The sequence below is a fragment of the Micropterus salmoides genome, unplaced genomic scaffold (genome assembly GCF_014851395.1).
Source record: "Micropterus salmoides isolate LMB-PRFRI ecotype aquatic unplaced genomic scaffold, ASM1485139v1 Ms_hic_scaffold_5, whole genome shotgun sequence".
NCBI lineage: Eukaryota > Metazoa > Chordata > Actinopteri > Centrarchiformes > Centrarchidae > Micropterus > Micropterus salmoides.
Window position 1 is genome coordinate 16776804 of NW_024044237.1, and position 24455 is coordinate 16801258.

Sequence of the window (24455 nt, forward strand, 5' to 3'; positions counted from 1 at the left end):
GGTGCTGACATCCATGTGGATGAATTCATCTGTGACTCATCTAATTTGTTTTGTAACCCACACAATAGTCACATACACCCCATAATAGTCTTCCCAGGCTCCTCTGCTTGAATATACCCTCCAGCAACAAGTATGTAGACAGATTAAGCAAGTCATTGGCTACAGGGCCTTCATGAAGAGCCAATCACGGCAGTGCAATGATCCACCGTCACAGTGCAAAAATGACATCACATGATGGCATTTTAGAGGGAGGTTTCACTACCAGGACACACCAAAGACCCAACACAATCAAAGCCAATTACAATCAACAGCTATACAGGCAGATACACAGACTGCATGAGTCATGCAGCCAGACCCCCACTAGCATTACGTATAAAACCAAATCACACAGCAAATGTGAAGTCAAAAACTGACCTCAGTGATTCATCAAAAAAAAGAATAAACACAAAAGAGAAATCCTTACTGTTGGCTAAAAGTTGAAACCAGGAATCTTTCCCCAACACCAAATACAGACAAAAAGGATCCCATTTCATCATAACACTTTAATTGTTTGGATACACCCGAAGGGATATTTTTGATAATACATCTGATCCATTTCCTGTAATATCACATTACTAATTCTCTGGACCCTAGTCTGAGGTGACAGAAAAACAGGACTTGACCAGGGCTTCTCAAAGTGCTATGCTATCACAGCAAACAAAATGCATTTTTAAGTACCGCAAACAAATATGGCAAGCAAGCACACAAAACAAATTTGTCATTTAAAACATTAAAAACTCATCAGTAAAAATATTCAATAAACTTAATTCAAAAGGAGAAAACAACTGTGCAATACACTTCAAAACCCCCGTCTGGACAGTCCTGTGCATAGACATGATTTTGCTTAGAGTTCAAAGAAGAGCATGGATTCAATGTGAGATTGTGAGAATTAAAAGCAATGTGAACTGCAGACTGTACAGGAAAAAAAAAAAAACATCGAGGAACAATAAAGCAAAGACACACAGGCATCAGGATGAAATGTGGAGGCAAAAACTTCTTTTCAGAACAGTTTTGGATATATAAACAATTCATAGCGAACATTTCCCCCCTATTAAGATGTGTAGTGTTTTAAAATGACACTATCAATGCTTGCCATGATCTTTCTTCTTAACATATGCCTCAAAAGGGCCAATTATCAGTAGCAGAGATGGTAGCACACTGCTGTCTCAGAGCTTATTTGTAAACAATTATAAAAAGTGCTTGACCATTTTGACTGTCTTGACACGAACAGCAACATGATGCTGCTAGACGTTTGTAGCTTTTGAATGTGCCCCCCTCCCTCCCCAGAAGTCTTTCAGACTGTCGTTTCCCTGTCTTTGGGTACAGATTTAGCAGTGTCAGGCATGTCCTTCGCTGCTCCAGCTGAACATGTCTTGTCTTCTTTGACGTCTACCTCTTTGGAGTCTGCAGTGGTGGAGCTGGTTCTACTGGGCTCATTTAGTACAGTGTCCTGCCCCTGGTCTGAGGGCAGCTGCAGGAACAGAGGGACTTCGAGCTGATCTTTGGTCAAAAGGCCTCGCTGGTCATCAACCCTGCTGCACTGAGCCCTCGTCAGCATGTCAAGTAATCCTGACAGACACACACACACACCCCAAACAAAAAAACACTGCTATTGCTAATCTGCTTAAGGTATTTACATTTTATAGTTGAGTGTATAATTAAGTAACACCTACTGTCTCAACCTGTTCTAGATAAGTTTTATAAATATATAACAGTGATTATGTCATATAAATAGCATAGTGTTCTTCAAACGCATCCTGGCTGATAATAGGGATGGGCGATATGGATAAAATAATGTTATATATAATTTTATACTGCAGTATGAATGTAAAGAAATAAAGTACATATTAAACTGAAGAAACTCACTTCTTGGTCCAATTTGTAGCTTTTGATCAATCTTATTGATAGAGTTTGTGTCCAATAACCCAGTCTTTTTAAACACTGGAAATGATTAGTTAGGTTAAAAGTTTTAAAGGGAAATTTAAATGATGTAACTCATATCAAACCCGACGCTCAGGAATTTCCAGCTTCACGTTACTTAACGGAATGAGTAAAAGTGTTTGTCTCCGACCATTATCTATCCATTATTAAAAGTTTAAATTGAATCCATAATAAAAGTTAATGGGCGGAATTACTAGATTGTGAAAAAAACATTTCTAATAAAAGAAAGTTGTTTGTGGTCCTTTTGTTATTCAGACCTACAATTAACGCAGACTTTAACCAGATGGTGGATTAGAAAACAAATGAAATATAAAACTTGGGAGTATAATCCGTTATGCGTCTTCACTCCAGTATGAAACTTCAATGATGTATCAGATCAGTCCGATCAGGTGCAGCATCCACTCAATAACTAGGGGCGTGTTGGCCAGTAAAAGACTTCCGTTAAGGCTGCTCTGGTGTATCTGTAGCTCCTCAAAGGTCGCTCCTCGGACCTCACAGCAGAAATAAGAGCTTTGGGACGGCCTGCAAAATGGCAGACCAGAACGACTTCTGGATCAAGCGAGGAGCAAGGAAATAGAAGAGATACATGGGATGTATCCTAGTCTTGAGAATTTTTTTTTTGCAAAGCCTCCGTTTCCAAGGTCAAGAATGAATATCTAAGCTCAAATTGAGAGACTGTTCTTCTCTCACCACATTGATTAAAACATTTGGTAAATACACAGATTCCTTGTTATAAGTGATGAGGAAGAATCTCTGACTGTTGTCAAATTTTCTCTCATCTTATGGTGTATATTTCCATATCGCCCAACCCTACTAGATACTGCTGAGATGTCCTACCATCCATGTCGCGGTTCTTACTGGGCTTGGGCTGAGTCTTGGTTCGCATGACTGGGGCCTCCACACCGCCTGCACTCACTGCTCCTGCCTGGGACCAAAACAGATGCAAGCATTATAAATACATATGAAATAACATTTCATAGGGTTTAAATTACAGTAAAACTGTAGATTATAAATTCTACTAATTATACAAGGATTCGATTTTTCATCAGAGATAAATGTTGATGCTTTCTAACAAGAATTTTGTGTCCTGCAGCTGTTTGCTTTCCTGTGACTTCATGTGTTCTATGTACCATCTTAAAACTATGTTAAGAAAATTCAAACAACTTTAGCATCAGCATTCGTGTCCATGCTTGTTGTTTACCGTTCTTCTATTATAAAGGCAGATTTGCCTTGACATTTCCCTCGTTCCAGGTGTCCCTTGGTAACCCCCCCCCCCGTGTATCACGTCATACTGTTATGAACTGTGGGCAATTCCCTCAGGCAAGGTCTGCAGAAATGCGAACTTATGAAAAGGGTTTAAAAAGGGCTCAAAATGTCCACGAGAGAGCCCTCGTGCATTTGACGATTTGGCAATGGGACAGCCCTAAGCCCTCATGGACTTCCCGGGAACGCGCCTCAAAGTCTGAGAGAGGACATTGGGATTCTGCCATAGTCCTCAAAGTTGATGCCTTAGAAGCAGGAAACATAGGCAAGCCTAAGGATTTGAGTGACTGACAAGACTCCATTTGTGATGGCTAGCTGTCTGGACCAGAGCATCTCCAAATCTGCAGCTCTTGTGGGGTGTTCCTGAACTACAGTGGTCAGTATCAATCAAAAGTGGTCCAAGGAAGGAGAAGTGGTGAACCAGCGACAGGGTCATGGATGGCCAAGGCTCACCTACCTAAGCATTGTTGCAGATCTTGTACAACTTTTAATGGAAACTGTATTCCCTGATGGCAGTGGCCTCTTTCAGCTACAAAGCAAAAATGGCTCAAGAATGGTTTGAGGAACACAGCAATGAGTTGAAGGTGTTGACTTGGCCTCCAAATTTCCCAGATCTCAGTCCAATCGAGCATCTGTGGGATGTGCTGGACAAACAAGTTTGAACCATGGAAGCTCCACCTCGCAACTTTGACTTCAAGGACCTGCTGTTAACATCTTTGTGCCAGATTCCACAGCCCAGACCCATGACGGGTAAGGGCTCTTTTGGTGGCAAAAGTGGGACCCACACAATATTAGGCAGGGGGTCATAATGTTACGGCTGATTTGTGTATTTACTGTCACCTAGTTTAAGTGTTTGAATTCTGAGTATGACAAAAGTAGTGTCATGGTTGTGTAGTGGGACATGAGATAATCTTTATTTAGCTAATAATAACCGAGAGCATCTAAGGATCTTGCCTTTTCTTTTTAACACTGTCAAAATTATGTTTTTGAATAATAAAGCTGTGGCATTCTTAACAATTTCATGACACAACAGTATCATAAAGGAGCATCTTAAAAATAAAATGTTTCTTTACACAACAGTATGGCAATAAGATTTGTTTGACGTTTAGCAGTCTATTACCATTACCTTACCTGTGTGACTGCAGCAGAACCACTGCCTTTAGAAACGGTGCTTTGGTCTCTTCCTGCTCAAACAAAAAGATACAAATCAGTTTCCTCTACTTTCAGTACGAAAGCATAATGTGGACTGCTGATGATGCTGGACAACTTCCCCACTGTGTTAAACACTGATATCAGCCAGATAAAATATTCCTGGCAACAATGAAACTGGTCCTCCTGGCACACAGCCACTCTAATCGAATCCATTTCCCGCTTCCTACATGCAGTGAGGGGAGCTAAGGTGAGGTGCACTAATACAAAGTGAAGTTGGTTCTGGTCTCTTAGCAGTTGGGAAATGAGGTGAGTGAACACAGCACTCAACAAACCAAATGGACTCAGACATTTCAGCCCCAGAAAAGAATAAAGAGACCGAGACACACACAAAGAAATCAAAGTGGGGAAAAAAGGAACACACAGGCAGTGACGCAGAAAAACCAGGACACTTAAGTGGACAGTGAAAAGACTTTCTTTGCCGCCAGCTAAGACCAAGCAAGGGCCAAGAAAGGCAGAAACACTTTCTAGGACCAATCAACTGGATAAGTCAAAAGGCACAGCCAAGGGTCAGGCAGCAGAGGAGAATATGCAAAGCATTACCGATGTATCACCCAGACAGTGGATGGAGGGCTGGAATATGCCTTTATCTGACTGAACTTATCATTTTATCATTGGTCAATTGTGGGTCTTTTCATCTTGTGGCCGCTTGTACTTTTTGGAAAGCAGTGTAGTAATTGTTAAATGATGTAAACAGGATTCTCTGTAGTTCACATTAAAGTAAAACATTAGGTTTTTAAAAAAAATAAATAAAAAAGGTCAAGTATATTAACCTTTGGTTTTGTCAAGCCGTAAAGTCTTATTGGCAAGTCGGAACACATTGATGGTCATGTTCACGGGTTCGTCGCATCCAACCTAAAATGAACGAGGGAATGAGATATGAAGGGTTCCAGGCAGACCGAAGGTGACAACAATGAGTTAAGAATTAAGACTAAGAATTAATTGACTAAGAATCAAGCCCGCAGAAAAAAATTATGCATTACAGAACACAAAAAAAAAACACATTAATGCATTACCAAGACGGTATAATCTTCATTGCTTATTCCACGAACACAATAGTGTAACATTCAATTTTCAGTAATCACCTTAAAATTACAGATTTGACATAAATATTTACATGCACACTGATGCATAAACTGTTAGCAACAATTTTTAAAAAGGTCTGTTGCTTGTCTGGAAAATGGAGGCGAGTCATAAATGAATTTATTTCACAGAAATACAAGACTGTTACAGGGAGATGTTAGTTACACGTTAGAAATCCCTGACACCTTCACCAACTCTGCTTTCAGAAATAAACTCAATTAGTATTGGAAGTTATTTACAATTGAGAGAAACTAATTAGAAATTACTTTATCTGAGTAACTACAAGTACTATACATGTCATGGTCTCATTCTCACATACAGACTCACCATGGTGACCTGGGCCTCTTGCAGCTTGAGATTGTGTTTCTGAAGTACCGCAGAGAGGGCTTCCTGCAACGTCTTACTGGACTTCACCATGATCCCCACTGTCTTACCAGTGAAGGCAATCTCCAGCCTGAAACCCACATGCATTATAATGAGCTCCCTCAAAAAAGAAAGCACAAACAGTATAAAAGTCAAATGCAGTAACACAGCAGTATGGCATCATGAAAATCTAGTCATGCAAAGCATGTACCACAGGAAAAATCCCAATGATGTCTTAGAAGCAAATACAAATGTCAATGCCTAGTGTTGACACGAGGACTTCCCTCTAATAATATAAGAAGTGGTATGCTGTAATGGGGATGGGGATGACAAAGCCTGCTGAGGTGACAAAAAAGGAAATGAAAAGGAAGGAGGAAGTGACACAGCTGACTCACGCAAACGTCACCCTGAGCTCTAGAGAGACCTGCTGATCTCTCAGTACGGAGCAGTCCTGGTCCAGCGATAAGGGTTGCTATAGAGGGAGCAACAGAGAGAAAGTAAAGTGACTTTCAGAGATGTCAGTATCAAATGGGGGTAAAATAAAATCCACAAAGTTTCAGAAATTAAAAGTAGGACGAGGCAGTAAGAGGTTGAGAGAATATCAGGACATCAACTTTGAAGTGTGGTACAGTAGATATTTTTGAATGGCTTCTTGATTTTTGGGTGCTGTAGACAAAGCAGCTAAGTGCTCACCTTGTCCTTGCCTTGAAGGTAGATGATGACATCTTTCAGTGGAAAGCCTCTCTTCTCACACAGGCTGGCCAGCATGTCTTTGATGGGCTGGCCATTACGTGTCGGGGCCAGGGAGGCACTGCCATCAGGGAGGTAGACACAGCAGTAGCCTCCCTCCACCCCTATCCGACTCCCACCTACCTGCTCTGGAGGCCCGGGCATCGATCTGCCATTCTACATCACAGATGGAGAAGAGAGGAAGGAATTTAAGAGTGAAAAATATCCTTTAGAACAATAGAGTGAGTCACTTTATGGCAGGTTTTCTTCTGAACTGACATTTGTCACCTTGAAGACTACATTTTGTCCACCATGTGTGCCTCAGTAATCAAAAAACTTTAAAATAACATCGATTTTCCATGAGCCAGCTACAAACCCTTTTGTTACTTGATGCACTAACCTCTATCTGCCTGTAGAGGGAGCCGAGCTCCACACTGCTGCTTGACTTGACTGACATATGGGGGACTGAACCAAAGATGTTGGATGGATCTATAGTTATCGATGGGAAGAAAAGAATAAGAGAACTGAAGAGAAATTGTGAAGTTAAATCACAGGATGTACATCACAGAATAACTTAGAAGCACAAAATGTGACATTTGACAGCCACTACCTCCCCAGGATCCTCTTTTCTGTCGCTGTTTCTCTGAGGCACTCTTGTCACCAGGCAAGCTGTTAAAGTCTGACTTCTTATTCTGTTTAAGAGTGTGATGAAAAGAAATGCCATTACAGCAAAATTAAGACAAGAAATCACATGTTTTTATTTCCTTTCCCCGCCCCTCAGTCCATTTCCTCCCGGTCACTCTACCTTCTTTTCATTTAATGATTGGCTTCTGGTGGCCACATCCTCCCAGGATCCCATGCGGACATGCTCTGTAGACAGCTGAGGCGAAAGTTTGCCTTCTGCACTTGCCAAGGTACATTTATGGTAGAGAGGAGAGCGCACAAAGCGCCTGTAGCTGTCCATCTTCATCAGTTTAAATATCTGAAACAAAGCAGGAAACAGTGGCACACAGTCAGCCAAGACACCAACAATGTATGGGTAAAATGGGAGTGTGGACAAACAGACCTGCGTTTGAGCTTTGTTAAACATATCAGGTGTGGGCTGCTCCAGGTCCTTCTCCTCGGTTTTGGCCGTGTCGTCGATGTTGACTGAGTAGGGAGCGCTGTCAGACAGGTAGGTGTTGTAGATGGAGCGGGCTGCTGCTTTCAGCTGGGAACGCAACAGCACCATCAGACTGAAACCTCCTAAAGATTAGATATGACCTACACTTTGTTTCCTAATCATTGTTTCTACGCTGATGAGACATTTTAACAAGAGTTATACAAACCCCAAAGGCACTTTGATCTGAGTATGTAGCTTTCAATACCCAAATAAGAAGCCACTCACTGTATTAGAGCCCAATCAATAAGTCAGCATGCTGAAAATATCAAACGATATGAGCTAACCAGCAGCGCTTGTAGAAGCAGCAGCTGTAAGCTCCTTCAAACTTCACTACACTTGTTTTTTTAAATGTTTTTTTTCTGGCTTTATTGCCAAAACAATGTTACTTCTGACATAAGTACACTCATTGGAAGATAGAGACAGGTTTTTTGAATTAAAGAGCAGCAGACCACAATCCACCTAGCTCAAACAACCGGACTAGGTGCGGGTGCAGTGTTCACTCAGAGGAGAGGAAAGAGCCAGGAGAGGAGCCATGTTGGTCCAGCTTGGACTTAATTGTGCTCCTATAGATCCAGTCTGGACAAAATCGGACTCATGCTGACCAAGCAACGGAATTCAGAGACTGTTGTGCACACATCATTACAGAGATCTGCCCCATCAACATCCCGGATCAAGCACTCGGCAGGTGGTCCATGTTCCCAGCTGCCGGCGCAAGACTTCGGCAAGATGAGTGTAAGTGAACTCTGTTTTACATCTTTGATGCTTGGTGCACAAATGCAGTCAAGATGGACTCTGTTTCCCAAATGTCAGGCTGTTTATTGTGAAGATGAAACTTTCATATCATCATCTGGTTGCGGCTGTTTAAATTCAGCCAGTATGCAAATTCAAAAAAATGCACTGTGAATGTTTGGGGTGTACATGTGTATGTATATAAATAGTTGTATATCTTGTTTTATTTTATGTTACCATATTTTTAATATAGGCCTACACTTAATTATATATGTTGTGTGTGGCGGCTGTGGCTCAGGAGGTAGAGCGGGTTGGCTGTTAATCGGAAGGTCGGCGGTTCAATCCCCGGCTCCCTGGTTGCGTGTCGAAGTGTCCTTGGGCAAGATACTGAACCCCGAATTACCCCTGGCTGGCGGAATAGCCGCTATGGATGTGGGTGAATGTTAGTTTCCGTTTGAGCACTTAGGCTCAGTGTATGAATGTGTGTGACTGGATGTAGTGTAAAAGCGCTTTGAGTGGTCAAAAAGACTAGAAAGGCGCTATACAAGTATGGAGCATTTACAAGTACGGAGAATGAAGGAACTACAAATTTCTTTATGCAAACTACCTTGTACCTCTAATTGAGGATACATCTATATCGGTGTTTGTAGCTGATAAATGACAATTAAAAAACAGACAGCAGATGGATCTTCCAATCATGTTATGAGTGTTTTAACTGCATAGTTTGTCCACCAGAGGGCACTCTGCAATGCCTTTGTCAGCAACATGTGTTTGGTAGGCCATAAATCCATAATTTGACATAATCAGCACTTAAAAAAGGTAATTTTAAACTGCATTATGTCACATTATCTTGAGGTCTCATAACTACACATAACAAATGTGGAATAAGGAATAATCTTTATGTTATGAGATTCTGAAAAGAAAAAAAAAGAATAAATGGGCAGATTTTTGAATTTAAAATCCCCAAATAACAATATTAGTAATCAGTGGGGCTGTATATATTTATACACTCTCCTTACTTGTTAGCTATACCAAGAATCAACCCCCCTCCCAAACAATCCACACTGCAAGTAATACAATCAATAACTCACTAAAAAGGCAATTCATTTCTCAGTGAGCTGAGCAACCGCAGACACTCAGTTTATGTGTGAACAGTCAATAACCCTGACAATGCCTGCACTTCCTGTTTCTTAACAGAATTGAATTATCCGAACAATATTTCCTTCTGCCTGCAAGGTACACAATAGATTCAAGTTGGTTATAGCTTTTAAAACTAGCCAATTTTATTTTGATGGAATAGTACAAAAGAAAGCAAAGAAGGATTTAAAAACAGCTTTATCTGCCACTGGGGTCAACATTAAATTAATAAAGTGTATACTGAATTGTTGATTAATGTTACCTGAGGCTTGTTCACTAAATATAGAAATATTTTAACATAAAAACACACAACACCATAATGAATCATAACAGGGAAGATAATTCACCAGGTAGAGAGGTGAAAGTCTCATCATACCTCAACCAAGGAGGTGGCTGGGATCTTCCTGAACTTTTCACAAGCCTGCCAGAATAAAATGTTCTCCGCACTCACCTCTGACTTCAAGAAGGCCTGTGGAGAAAGACCCGTATACAGCGTATGAACATACATGGCTCAGAGTGAGAGGTCGTTAGGAAACGACAACGCTTGAATTATTCTTGAACTTGTTAAAAATTACAACATTCTCACCGTAAAGTGGCCGACTCCACAGGGGTCCTCCAACAGCTTCTCAAATGAGACGGCCCAGCTCAGCACACCAGTGGCTGGGCTGGCCTCTCCACCGGGAGTCCCTGGAAGGCTGGAGCTGCTGCCTCCACAGCCCCGTGCAGACATGTTCAACTCTACAACACATCCAGGCACATACACGCCCATTTATCAGCATAGAAAAGCATGACCAAGAACGAGACTGAATCAGATACTTTCTTTTGTCGTGTACAGACATGTTTCAGTTTGCAGATAGTGCGAGATGTGCAGCATTTTCAGCGTGCGTGTTGGTTGTTCATGCTTACCTCCGTCTGACACTGCCTGGCTCTGTGAGGAGGTGGAGGTAGACAGAGAAATGAGAAATTCAACATTAGTATGATTGAAATCATAAAAACTAACTTCAGGTATTTTCAGTAAATTTAAGAAATGACAGTAACAGCTTTACAATGTACACGGCACAGTGTACTCGAAATACAGAAGTTAGACGCGCATTCAAAAACACAAAGGGCATACATTTAGGAAGTGAAATGTGAACACCAGCTGCACATGTTTGGCTTTTTCTCTATATCACAATGTAGTGCAATCAGCCAAAGCTGTTTTCACAGGAAGTGGTTGTGACACTGTTGACAATGGCTCTCATTCAGCTTTCAGAGCTCACAAATTTTCAGAGCCTGTAAGACTTCTTTCTGTTTCAGTCCAAGCATGTTCAGTTTCTACAATGCTGCAAAATCTTTGCACACAAAACTGTGCCGATGTGCCATGTGTGCATGTTACTCAGGTATCAAGGCACCTAGATATTGATCAAAAAGCCCCGAGGAGGTATTTCAGAAAAGAGGATCAGCAAGTTCTCAGAGTCACACAGGAATCTGGCAATATTAAAATGTTATTTAGGGGGTGGCACATAGGCCTTTCTGTGTGCACTTCACCTCATTTTGTCTGTCTGGGTTTCCTCTGTGTGATCTGGTTTCCTACCACATGCAGGCTCAAACTCAAAAATTGCCCAGAGGTGTGAATGTGAGTGTGTTTGTCTATATAGGCAGTGAGTAGCAACTGGCCCAGAATGTACACCGGATGTAAAGTTCATAAAAATGAACTCTAACATAGCATTGTCACTTCCACTGGTTTGTAGTTTGTGGCAGTAGTTTCTGCTTTTATTTTTATTTTTTAAATCTTGCTTTTATTTTCATTCTTGATTTATAATATCTCCTTTATTATGAGTTGATGTGTACTGTGCTTAACACCCCAGCTTTCTCATTCACAAGGAGCTTTCTTGATAGTAGAAACCAGACCTTTACTGATTTGATGTTTTAGCTTGGGCGTTGGTTGTTTAAAATGTCTTAAAATGTGAATCACCTTTTCAAGGTTAGGTAAAGTTGAGGTTTTTGCAGAAAGTCCAGCTTATCTTGACCTCATTTCTGGGCAAGACCACATTGTACCTACATCAAGTGCGAAAAACTGTTGAGTCACACTGAAAGGTATGTGTCGTGAGAAAACCTTTTCCTCTTATGTGACAAAAATAAAAAATAAATTCCAGGTAACACCATGGGACTAACCTTAGCTCATGTTTAGGTAGTTAAATACAGAAGTCTTCGGAGAGAGAATTTGACATCCCACCCAGCTAAATTAGTACAAGGCACGAGACCAAGGCCAATCTCCTATGTAGAAAGAGATGGTCAAAAGCTCTTTAACACAAGAGGAATATTAAAGTTTCATCCTTAAACAAATTGCCAGTGATAAGTTATACTTAAGTATAGTACAAAAGTATAATTTTAGTGCACACAGAGAGAAAGCGTCACTGTGCTTGACAACAGCTCAAAAGGCAACAGCTCATGGTATTTGATAAACTTTGCTCATATAAAGTCGATTTGTGAGCTCCACTGTGACCCCACCTCTTCACTTCTGTGCTCTGCTGCTCAAACACTGGCTCCAAAAAAATTAAAACAAACACATGTCAGTGCTTACAAATACACTTCCAAGGAGAAGACGACACACTCTAAATCCACAGTTTTCCACAATGATGAAGGCAAATGACTCATCATTGTCTTGCTCAAGCACCTTTCGTTCTTGTATGCTGCAGCAGAGAACAGTATCTAAAGGATTAGGATTCTCTGCAAATCCTTTCAAGGAGAGACGAGATATGCAAACGTACTCTGCGAGGGAAGAGTCTGATGCAGCACCAATTATGGGAACTCTTCCAATCACACAGAAAGTACAGAGAGCCCCTTTTTTTAAACCATCCAGCTCCTCTCTGCCTCTGTGAAATACATCTTTATACACTCTTTCACACGTTTGGCAATTCAAGAAATGTAATGGTCTCGCACAGAGTACACAGACGCCAACTCAGCCTACACATGACAGATTGGCAAACAGGCATGGCTTGGTTTCCGCTTCTGACTCAGGCAGGCCTGGTCTGTTTTCAGTAGCAACCAACTGCAGTCACACAGCTTGATTGGTTCTGGCTCTGCTGAGGAGCTGGGACAGACAATGCAAGTCAACACAAGAAACTGTTCTAACCTACTCTTGGTACTTGGAATATAGATGTGCTTGCTGTCTTGAAACGCCACTGTGTAAGGGCTGATAAAGCCTCCTCCTTTATACATCATGAATGCATAAACAAACCTCTGGATCCAAAAGGACAGCTGCAGAACCAAACCAAACCTAACAAGAGTGTTGCCAACTCACCATGTGGCCAATAGGAATCCCTAGAGCATTGCTGTTCTTTGCCATGGCGGCCCAGACACCGGACTAACAAGCCAAAGTCTTAATACGATGTGCACACTGCCAGGGGACACAGTAAAGTGCTCCACCCAAACATGATGCACACTCTTCATGCATGCACGCACGCACGCACACACACACACACACACACACACACACACACACACAAAAAAAACTCATCACTCGGGTCTTCCTGTCACTTCCTGCCTGGAAGGGAAGTCTTGCCATAGCAACAAGCCACAAAAGAGGAAGTATGGTTACTATGATCAAACTGTTCTAAGCCTACGTCTTGAGAAACACTGTGATGTGGGAACACAGACAAGACAAACACTCTCATTCTGCTTTTGATGTACAGTCACAGTATGAATTTCTTGGCACAGTTTACAGTCGTTAGGCTTTACAATCTAGATAGCAATTTTTCAGCCACTGCGCTGCATCTTGGAAGTTTGTTTTTAGCTCGTGTCATACTTTTCTTCTCCTTTTTTAGTCATAGTGAAGTTTCTTTTTACTCGGAAGTCATTAAAAGTAGAAAACGCAATGCCTCCTCATGGATACACTGAGATTAGTAATTCTAGTGTGTAGTTTCATGGAAGCAAGTACAAACATCACTAAACTTCCTTAATGGGAGATATGGGAGTAATTTCAGCTTTACATCTCTCAAACAAATAAAGTCTTTCTCTTCAGTTTTTAAAACACAAATTCAATATCTCCCTATCCACTTGTTCAGAAAAGTTAAACAAGATTTGTGAGCAGACTTTCATAAAGGTTTAGTTTGTTAAACCGTTCATCATTATTCTACAGCTACAGAAATTAAATATATGTGGAGTCCAAGTAGTGTGTGCAAGTTGAGCAAACTGTACACTACACTTTCTATATTGCCAGACATTGTCCTCTCCAGTTGTATCTTGAGTGTGAAATGATTGTCCTACCTTATTGCCCGCCATGATGCCAGTTGTGCACCATTTGTCATATCTCCTGAATTGCTTTTGAGCAGCAACTTTTGCCAGGCAGGAGAACCTATGATAAAGTCCTCTAAAAGCGACCATCTTCAGGTAAATGTCAAAACGAGAGAGATGGTAACATCCAGCAGAGTCCTGGAGGTTTCCAGGTAAGAGTTAATTAACAGCTTCGATCACACTGTTTGCTGTGTCCTGACATGCGCACAAGCTAGACACAGGTGAAGCAGGGTATTTTTAATTACCAGTGCACCTTTTGTCTTTTGAAACGGTCTTTAAATATTGTAATTGAGCTGGCGTGTTAACAGGACTGAACGTTATTCAGCACGGGCTTGTTTTAACTTACTTAATATAATGACAGTTTGTGGACTTCCAAGAGTCCAGACAATAGTTTAGCAAAACATTCTTCACTAGCAGTGCAGTTTGGCCTGCACTGTTTGCCTATCACCTCAGCTGTAACATTACTTCACCTTAAGCTGTAAACGAATTTAGCTTGCTAACATCTAAACGGCTTCCTAATGCTTTAACTTTTGTCTTCATATGTAGAAGAATGCCAACAGTAGACTATTAGCCAGTAAACATGTTAGCAGGTTAGTGTAACATGCTAACATTTAGCATGTGAGAGATACACATGACACGACCAGGACAAAGTAAAAATGTAAACTGAATATTGACACGATTTTTTTTGACCTCTTAGGGGCACTAAATGAAAAGTCAGGGGATCAATGACTGAAGCATACCGTATCCAACAGTTCCGTTGAACATCAACTAATGGATGGACTGGCCGACAAATGTAACCTTACAGTTTAAAGTTGAACGCATGGCCCACCACGAAATGTGTAAACTGAAAAGATTTTGGTTGCTAGCACTGCCAAGACTATATTATGATCAAGTGGGAAAACCAAGGGTTAAAATTAAATCGGGAGTTTCTTCTCACTCAGGTGATTTACACTAACTAGAGCTGCCTCAATGCTGTGGTGAGCACAAAATCCATATTGATATTTGTCTCAAAGACAGCTCAAATTAATTATAAGTAAGTATAAAGTGTTTACAGGCAGCCAGAACAGCTCAGACTTTGGTTCGGTGTCCCCTTTGAGTCTTACTTCCCACATTGTTGTCCTTCATTGTTGGGGTACAACAACCTGTTCGGTTAGGATCAGGGTTGGGTTAACGTGAAACGCCAGCCAACTTTATGCATTCAACCTGTTTTTCATTACAGTACATTATCTTTGACGATGGAGGGGTAAGGTGGCTCGGAGGCAAATTGAATCCACAAACCAGTTAGATTACTTCCGTGAGTAGTTTGCATGTTCACTGTGTTTCTGTGTGTGGGTTTTTTTTTCTGGTGCTCTGTTTTCCTCCCACATTCAAAGCACATGCAGGTTTGGTTAACTAAAAAGCTAAATTGCCTACTGGCTGTTAGGTCTGAGCATAGACTGTAGGTCAGGGGCTTATTCCCTGTGCATGCTGGGATAGGCTCCATACCCGTCTCTGTGTGTCCCTGAAGGAGGTAAGATGATGATGATGATGATGATGATAAGCAGCAGCACCCTCTAGTGGCTGCTGCATGAATAAGTGGCTGTGTATGAAAGCAATGGATGACAATGAAAAATAATTGTGCATTTCCAAGCTTCAGTTCTTCAAATTTAGTCAGTTTGGCCATAATTACAAAACTTCTGAGCAAACTTATCCCTATTAGTGTCACATTATATAATGCAGTGGATAGTTTGCCTAAGTAAACCACTGTTTTGCTGATAACAAGCTTTACTTACCTCTGTCTCTGTCTTTATACCCCCTAGTCTGCCAATTTCTTTCTTCTTCAGTGTAACCTAAATGTTACTCAACAACATAAAAAGCAGCCTCAGCCTAACTGTTGTCGTTGCCATCACGCCCACCTACAAAACATACAAACAGCTGTATTGTTTGTGCTATTTAGTTCCAGGAATTAATTCATTTGCATTGCTATCAGTGTTTATGATCAGTTCTGCCGGGCCATTTCCGACTCAAAGACCATTAGTTTAGGCAAAGCAGAGCAGGTCATAAGTCAGCCCTGTGTGAGGAGACGACACCGCCGCAGGTAAAAAGAAAAACACTTTACATTATAATATTATCTTTTAGCTTCAGGATTATTTTTAATAGCTCATGTACAAGTTGCTGCACGTGTCAGTGCTATGCCGCATTTAGATGTTGTTTTATGTTGTATATCTTTTATTTGCAGACATTCTGACATGTCTCGTTCTACGTATTCTAAAGCTAAATCAACTTAATGATATGAGTTTTCCAACAGAGAATGGTAATGCGAGAAATATTCCTTTATCTTTTGCTTGGTCATCTTCAAGGTATGTGTATGTGTGTGTGTATATATGTATATTTTTTTTTTGTATTATCTATGAATGTTTCTATGAATGTATGGTTGATTAACTCTACACATACATTTTGTTTTGTTTTGTTTTTTTTAGCTGCCGTTGGCTCTGTCTGTGTTCCTGTCCAGTGTCTGAAATGTAATGTCACAGAACTGCGTAAGTCAGGTATAAAATAAATAAACCAAACCTCTCACTTTTTAAAGGCTACATCTGGAAATGTTATGTAACATTGTCTGCCTTTAGATAAATGTGAAGTGAGAGATGCACATAAAAATGTTCCTAATGCTATTCCTTCCATTTCTGTTTTCCATATATATCCTTGTGCATTGTGCCCAATGTACAACCGATCCAGGATGCATTAATGGTTAGTGCCATCTTTCTTTTCATCTGTTTACTTGAAGATAAATCCCATGAATTTCACATGCAGTACAATAGATACAGTGGGGAGTGGTACTACAATGAGGTTGACTCAAATATGGCAAACATGGAAAATAATCTGAATGCTTATAAATGTTCATTTGATTCTTCTTCTTAACTAATGTATTGTTGAGGGTTTACTGAGTGGAATAAGTGAGTGGGTGCATTTATATTTTTAGAAAATACCTTGTACAATATTTATTCTGTTTTATAGTAAATGTTGACTTTGACTGTTTTCATTTATTCCCATGTTCCATCTTTAGGAACTTTTCCATCAAACTGCACAAAAGGTAACCTGTAACGATATCCTTGTCTGTGGCAGTGCACTGAAACACATAAGTGACACCTATATGATTAACTAACACTATCACTGTTGCCTCCCTTCCCTTGAATGTTTACGCTGCCCTTCAGACTTTGAGGTTTCTGTAAACAGCACTCAACCCCAGCCACAGGAGGGTGATGATGTCACTCTAACGTGTGTGAATAACCTCTCAGATATGATCCTGGCGTTTAAGTGGAAGAAGGACGGTGAAGAAATGGCTGGCCAAAATAATAGCATACTGGTTCTCCAAAAGGTGTTTGCATCTCACCAAGGCCAGTACATCTGCATTGTGAATAGCACATGTGGCAATTACACGTCTCTGCCATACATACTCACTGTACACAGTAAGTAGAAATCATCATTCTTATTTCATACAGCCAGATATTACCTTTTGCCTGTGTAATGTAGATTGTGCATTTTTAAGTCATTAACCAATTTCTGACTTAAAAATGAAAGAGCAGAAACATTTAATCACTTGTAAGATTTCAATGAAGAAATGCACATCTCAATTACTCTTGATAGCATTTGTCTTCACTGTCTGTCTGTATTTCTTTATAACTGTGTCATCCAGGCAACAGTGTGGTGCTCCTGTTGGTTTGTGGTGTTGGCGCTCTGGTCCTGGTCTTGTCAATGGGGCTGGCTATGAAGATCAAGCTGAAAAGAGACACCGGTAAGAGCTCACTTCAGCCTGTATGCAGAAAAGAGAATGAGAAAAAAATGAAATAAAGCTCCTCCACTTATTACACATTTTTATTTATTACACATAGACTGGAACGGGAGGGAAACAGCTATCCTGGCTGTGTCCAAAGCTAACAAAAGCCACCCAAAAGAACCTCTAAAGCTCACCATTTATATCTGTTTAGTTTAATCCATGCAAAAACTCAAGAGTTGAAATGGCAGGTCTTGGCTTTACAGGAGGTTTTGTACCTTTCTGTGACTACTTTCTTGGCCAGGAGCCACCAGTGGAGAACTCCAGGACGTTACTACCCCTAGCCAAGAAATGGGCTGTGACCAAAATCACTCCATATTTACTATAAGAACAGCCTTTTCATTCAAGTGTCTGAATTCTGAGTTTGTAAATTTGTCCACTTTATAGTGCCCCTAAAATTCCACACTGGTAAGACAAAAGCTGTCTACATGGCATGTACACTTTTTCTGCTAGCCATCACACAATACAATCATTAGATTTTATAGATGCAATAATGACTGTATAGCTGTTAGGGATGATGCAAAATGACAATGATTGTCCAAATTTTTAATTTACTTCTCTCTAGTGAGTAAACAACTTAGTGGTTATTATAAAAACGAGTTCTAATATATCAATCACTGGACTTTAGAGGTGCCAGTAGTTGGTGTTTGTTACCTTTAGATGGAGCAAGACTTACAGTTTCCCTCTGTTTCCAGTCTTTAAGCTAAGCTAAGTTAACCGGCTGCTGAGTGGTATTGATCTTCTCATCAAACTCTCTACATGAAAACAAATAAAAATATTTCCTAATTTTGCAGACAAACACAAAGAAAGGATGAATCAGAGGTTACAGGCCGGGCAGAGGGGCGGTCCGGCTCCGCTCACACCAAGAAGGTCCTAAATAAGAACCGGTCTATCACCTTGAAAAATAATAAATACTAATAGTGTTTCATAATTTGCTGTTGTAGAATTTGCTGTAGAAATAAAAACCTCCTTTTATCCCTGTCTTTGAGGTGAGTGTATGTGATCAGATGAGGTTACAAGCTTATGCATAGGCATTTCCAGACCATTATTCACCAAAGTTTTCATGGTGACCATGCCAAATGACGAGAAAGCCTGTTCAATTAAGGAAAAGAGCCTAGAAATGTTTTTAATCCAGACACGGGACAGGCATGCTCACAATAATCCCGCTGAATGCTCTACTCACAGGAACACACTACAGACAACCCCCACAGAGCAGCTTTATAGCGGCTTGCATGTAATGGATATATGGAGTGATAATGCTATCCACTCCTCTCCAAGAGAGGGATGGGTGTGAGATTTGAGTTGACTTATGAACACAGAAATAATAAACTCCCTGCTTTAACATGATATAATCCTTTGAAGTTTATGTGTTAAGCCCTTTCCACACTGACAGTCTTATTTCTGCCCAGCATGTCTTTGTTTTTCTGCAGTAAAGTATTCCCCCCCCCCCCCAGGTATTTGGCAAAACTGTTTTCTGTTTTCTGCTTATAATATGCATGTCAGGAAAGACTGTTTATTCAGTTTCCTCCTATAGCAGGTGGCTAAGGGATAATCCAGGTAAAGCCACTGCAAAGTGGAGACGGAGGGATGGACAGAGGAAAGGGGGAGGGTGGATGGGATGGCCTTTGCATGGATGACTAGGGCTAATTCTGGCCTCCTAATCCCAGTCCCATCCACCCTCCCCCTCTTCCTGCTTGCTAACTCCCCCAGCATCAGTGAGGAACAATTTGACGCCCAGGTAGACATTACTATCACATACACACATACTACTCATCCCACCCAAGTTTATAGAGGAGGAAGAGGGGGAAAAGACAGAGGCTCTGGATAGCTAACCTCGTTGATAGCTAACACACCTGTGGGAGCTTCACTGGAGAATGTAGCTGCAGCCCTTCAGCCAAGCCACAGGAAACGCCACCATGGGAGAAGCTCAAAAGGTAAGTGACCTGATCTGGAGGAACAGGACTTATAAAACCAAATGTGAACCTTCTGTATATGTTTGATACAAAGAACTATTTACAGGTGGTTATGACTCCAAAAGTGTGTACTAATACATGTTTTACAGTATTTCTGTTTTAGAGGGAGCTCTCTGCTGTGATGGTTGGATTATCAAAATTGTTCGGCTTGTCAACATTGTGTTGATATGATGATTATACATCTAAATGAAAACCTTTAATGTCCTTTGACGTACAGTTAATCACACATTCACTGTCGTGCCTATTACTGTGAATCAAATATTTAAAGCCACAGTGCTTCTTTTGTCTGCAGTCTGCGGTTGTGCAACCTCACTTCGACTAATCACATTAAACAGCACCATTATATGAATGGAGCTCTAATCAAGACCAATGCTTTTCAAAATGAAGCAACAGATTAATTCTTACTGAACGGGGGATGGGTGGAGCAAGATGTGTGCTCAGCAGTGCTGTATGCAAGGGGGGTGGGCCTTGACCTCAAATCAGAAAGATGTCAGTGTGATTTTTGACAGTTTTCAACTGTTTGTATTTAACCGTGGATATTATCTTGGAAGTATATCAAAGGAACACTGCGCCCGTGAGGAAAGGAAAGAGTAGTCATAGTAATATTCTGGTTTTCCAAGAAAATATTGTCAAAAATAGCAGATCCCCCCCATATACTTTTGTATTCTACACAAAAACTATTAAATTGTTTGTATTATTAAACTGAAATATCCCATTATAAATGACATGTCACGATACATGCTGACTTCCTCTGAAGAGAAGTACTTTCTACAAATACAAATTTCTACAAGATGCAGTGAATGCTGCAATAAGTTCAAGGTCTTATCTATCCTTCCACATCCACCCATCCCATCCTCGTCCCTACACGCAGGGCTTACTCTCTGTCATTGAGAAACTGAAGGGATCCACAGAGCAGGAGGTCAGGATAGTGCTTCTGGGGTTGGACAATGCCGGCAAGACCACCCTGCTAAAGAGCCTCGCCTCTGAGGATGTGAACACCATCACACCAACACAGGTAAGAGGAAGTTGTGAGTTAAAACTCACACACACACACATCATGACCTTAAGGAAAGTCACTGTACGGCATAATAAAGCAAAAAAACACCACTGACTGACACACTTCCAGATGATATTTTTGTGTCCTTCATTTTAATTAATTCATCTTATCATGAACAGCTGAGCCACTTCTCAACACCTTTATGTGATGTTCATCATTAAGTGCATTTTAGATTAACAGGGTGCATCTACCAGACATATTGTGTCAATATTTTGTTAACCAATAAGTTACCACTCCACAGACCAGTACACTTTGCTCTCACTGAGTCCTTTTGCCACTCTTGTTGAGTTTTTTCAAAAAGATATTTTGCCTTGTATGTAATCTTGTGAGACTAGCTGGACCAGTGTACACTCGCTCAAAGTAATGGGATTCAGATGACCTTTACTGTGAAATAATTGGTGTTACAGTGCACATATGCTTTAACCACCAATCAGTAAAACAATGATTTGAGGATGTCAGGTGATCTTGTTATATATTGTATGTTAAATAACCTTTCAGCAGCAGATAATACCTTGCATGACCTTCCTGACTTGCATTTTCTGGGAAGATCCTAACGTTGTGGTGAGGTCTCACCCTTTTTTTATGCGATTATCTAACCTCTAATATGATGATCTAATACCCTTGCATTATTCTCACAAGACAAGACATAGAGCAGATGTACCGCCAGGTCCTGGTCGACCAGGCAAAGACGACATAGTCCAGTATGACATGTCAGTGGTCAACACAAAGCTAAATCAGACCTGACACATAAACACATACACTGCACTTGATCCTTCCAGTCTTATCCTTAGATTTGCACCTCAGCTGGCCCCCAGGATAAAGTTGTTATACAACCTCACCGACTAAAACAGAAAGGAGACGCGTTATGAAAAACGGCTGCGGATTAACCCTGTGACCGTTTCCTTATGAACGCTTAGAGCACATGTTGCACTCCTGCTGACACGTAACAAGGTTACAATTCAGAGTACTCAAACAGTGACTGATTTAAAACACACACCTGTGCTCTAGTACATTGCCGCTTAATGAATTGCTTCATAACCATTTGCAAGGCTTTCCAGGTGCTGCCAATTGGAACTATGTCAAATTGAAGGCAGTGATGTGCAGTACAGTGACTCCAGGTTTGTGTGTTCACTTCAGGGCTTCAACATAAAGAGTGTCGCCTCTCATGGCATGAAACTCAATGTTTGGGACATTGGAGGACAGAGGAAGATCAGGACCTTCTGGAAAAAGTACCTGGAAAACACAGACCTGTTGGTGAGTGACTACACTTAGGCTACTTAAAGTGAAATTCAAATTTCCCCTGAGAGACATTTGCTTTATTTCTCTATTTGGATTAGTTTTTACAAAGTGGTTGCTAGTTATCCCGGGATCCACACAGGTCTTTGCTACACCACACCAAAGCATCTCAAGCAATAAAATCCACAATATTAAAGTACAATAAAATACATAAATGGACATAGACTAGTGTTGATACATGCTGTTCATACTAAGGACAGGACGCCACATATATGCACAAATTAAGCACTTGCTAGTAAAACCCTAATGTTTTTAAAGGATAATAACCGTAGCTTCTGTTCTCAGGTAACGCTGACCTTTCTTTTTGGCTGCTGTAGAGGAGTTTACATGCAGACAGCAAAATATTGATGCCTGTTCTGTTTTTGCTTTTTTTATTGTTACACATTTGTTCTTTCAGATTTATGTTATTGACAGTGCAGACAAGAAGCGGTTTGAGGAGACAGGACTGGTGAGCTTGATGCACAGTTGTCATTTATACACGCAAATACTGTTCTGAAGTTAATTCAGTTCATGAATGTGAAAGTCATTGTTTCAATAACTGAACAAAAACTTGTTTGCGTGTATGTGCAGGAGCTGTCCGAGCTGATTGACGAGGAGAATCTAAAGGGTGTTCCAGTGCTCATCTTTGCCAATAAGCAGGATCTGGCCACAGCATCACCGGCCAGTGAGATCGCTGAGGGACTCAACCTACATACATACCGGGATCGTGAGTGGCAGATTCAGGCCTGCTCAGCTGTGTCGGGAGAGGGAGTTCAGGTCAGACTTAGTCCAAACCTTATTGATTTCTTCTCAGATGGAATCTAATTAACCATATAAAAAGTGCTCCCTGCCTTCCTGCTGTACAATATTTTACTGTTGGGCGTTTTATCAACAACCTCTTTGACTTGCTTAGTTTGATGGTTTTGACTGTTTTCTATCTTCAAACTGTCTGGACTCGTCTATGAAACTGATTCAGACAGTTTTATTTAATTATCCCCCGACAGGATGGCATGAATTGGATTTGCAACAACATTGTGAATAAGAAGAAGTGAACCAGCATCCCAAGCAACACCGACTAGAGTCTGAGAACCAGCATCACATAAGGGATTTAAAGAAATATTTCATTTAATATGACCTGAGATCCTGCCCCCCTGACAGATTTGAATAATTCTGTTTTTACAGTGTATGTAATTTTTATGTTATGTTTTATGTTGCTAATGTAACTAATTTAAAGAAGGCTACAATAAGTGTATTAGGCCCCTTGTTACTCATTGTCCTATCCTAAAAATGTATGTTTTTGTTCCCATTATACCGAGGATCTTTTTCTGGTCAATCTGTGTGCTTTCTTAAAGACCAAGTTGAGTGTGTAGCGATGTAGAACTGTTCAGTTCAGTGTGAGTGTAAAGTATGTGTTTTGAGATTTTTGACAATAAAATAATTAGTCTAATCTGCTATTGTGCTTTTTGTTGTTTTCAAATCTTATGTATTAATGAAATTCTCAGAAAATGCATACATACATGCACAAGCCATAATACATTAATGGTCAAATAATCGTTTTAAAACCATCAGTGAAAGACAGAACGCTTGGTGCTTGACTGTAAATGCCAACTTCTATGAGTGACAAGAGGAACAATAACAAGCTGATCCCCTCCTGCTCAGCTGCCAACTTGCTTTATTTCCACACCACGATGACAAGCACTTACATTGTACAGTGTGAGAGAGAGAGACTAATTGAAAAGCAAGAGTGAGAGAGAAGAGCATAAACAATTATACACTCACATGGCAGAGGCAAGATATCAAATCTTCAAGGCACAGCAGAACAAACAGTGCAGGAAATTAGGTGCAGAGAGGTTGACTAATTTGCAGCATGGAGATGGTTTTCTCAAAATGTTTGTTTTATATGTTAATTCTGGGACTATTACGCAGCATGCAGTGTCTCTTGCGGCAATGAGCATGTCTGTTAAAGCTCATCAGGATCCCTCCTCATTGAGGTAGTTGGCCATATGACACATCTAACGCCCAGATGTGAACGCTGTGTGTTTTCCCAGCAGAAATACAAGAAGCCTACTTTATGTGAGCAACTCTTCTGTTCTGAGACAAACAATTTACAAAAAAAGGAGACTTCCTCAGTCTTTACCCACATATGTTTCGTCTCTGCTGGGACGACACAGGTCGGAAACCCGCCCCAGGCTTGAAGGCCCACACAGCCTTGTGGTCATTCTTCACATAGTTGTCCTTTAGACTGGCTTTGGTGTAGGCTACGTCCTCTATTCAGCTATTTTGGTTCTACTCTGCTGCAGTTGGATTTAATGGATCTTTTGTGTCTGTTGTCTGGAGCTGTAATTAACCATCTGAAAGCACTCTAAAATCAATCAGTGGGCAGGCTTTGTACTGTGTCCTCTTCTACAT

General features: G+C 40.7%; 2 protein-coding genes across 15 annotated transcripts; one reads left to right on the plus strand and one right to left on the minus strand.

Annotated features, from left to right (window-relative positions):
• Positions 1 to 522: 522 nt before the first annotated feature.
• On the minus strand, positions 523 to 14038 carry rgs14b (regulator of G protein signaling 14b). 3 transcript variants are annotated; one of them, XM_038699237.1, is made up of 15 exons: positions 13904 to 14038; positions 10562 to 10583; positions 10242 to 10393; positions 10032 to 10124; positions 7694 to 7837; positions 7433 to 7609; positions 7238 to 7319; positions 7028 to 7116; positions 6592 to 6804; positions 6294 to 6370; positions 5863 to 5989; positions 5226 to 5307; positions 4375 to 4427; positions 2839 to 2905; positions 523 to 1608 (listed from the first exon to the last, which is right to left on the minus strand). In XM_038699237.1, exons 1-15 carry the CDS (start codon positions 14018 to 14020, stop codon positions 1334 to 1336), a joined length of 1770 nt encoding a protein of 589 aa, XP_038555165.1. In that variant the 5' UTR covers positions 14021 to 14038; the 3' UTR covers positions 523 to 1333. The 3 variants fall into 3 exon arrangements, with proteins under 3 accessions (XP_038555165.1, XP_038555164.1, XP_038555166.1); XM_038699236.1 differs by having other exon boundaries at positions 2818 to 2905; XM_038699238.1 differs by lacking the exon at positions 13904 to 14038 and adding an exon at positions 12939 to 13072 and having other exon boundaries at positions 2818 to 2905.
• arl3l1 (ADP ribosylation factor like GTPase 3, like 1) lies at positions 14021 to 23493 on the plus strand. 12 transcript variants are annotated; one of them, XM_038699249.1, is made up of 16 exons: positions 14090 to 14520; positions 14628 to 14723; positions 15150 to 15224; positions 15900 to 16007; positions 16149 to 16269; positions 16390 to 16458; positions 16646 to 16657; positions 16974 to 17000; positions 17122 to 17376; positions 17604 to 17702; positions 18536 to 19675; positions 20586 to 20729; positions 21909 to 22025; positions 22465 to 22515; positions 22638 to 22823; positions 23051 to 23493. In XM_038699249.1, the coding sequence occupies exons 11-16, from the start codon at positions 19658 to 19660 to the stop codon at positions 23096 to 23098; spliced, it is 564 nt and encodes a 187-aa protein (XP_038555177.1). In that variant the 5' UTR covers positions 14090 to 14520; positions 14628 to 14723; positions 15150 to 15224; positions 15900 to 16007; positions 16149 to 16269; positions 16390 to 16458; positions 16646 to 16657; positions 16974 to 17000; positions 17122 to 17376; positions 17604 to 17702; positions 18536 to 19657; the 3' UTR covers positions 23099 to 23493. The 12 variants fall into 12 exon arrangements, with proteins under 12 accessions (XP_038555171.1, XP_038555177.1, XP_038555178.1 ...); XM_038699250.1 differs by lacking the exon at positions 16149 to 16269; XM_038699251.1 differs by lacking the exons at positions 15900 to 16007; positions 16149 to 16269 and having other exon boundaries at positions 14091 to 14520.
• The last annotated feature ends 962 nt before the right edge of the window (positions 23494 to 24455 follow it).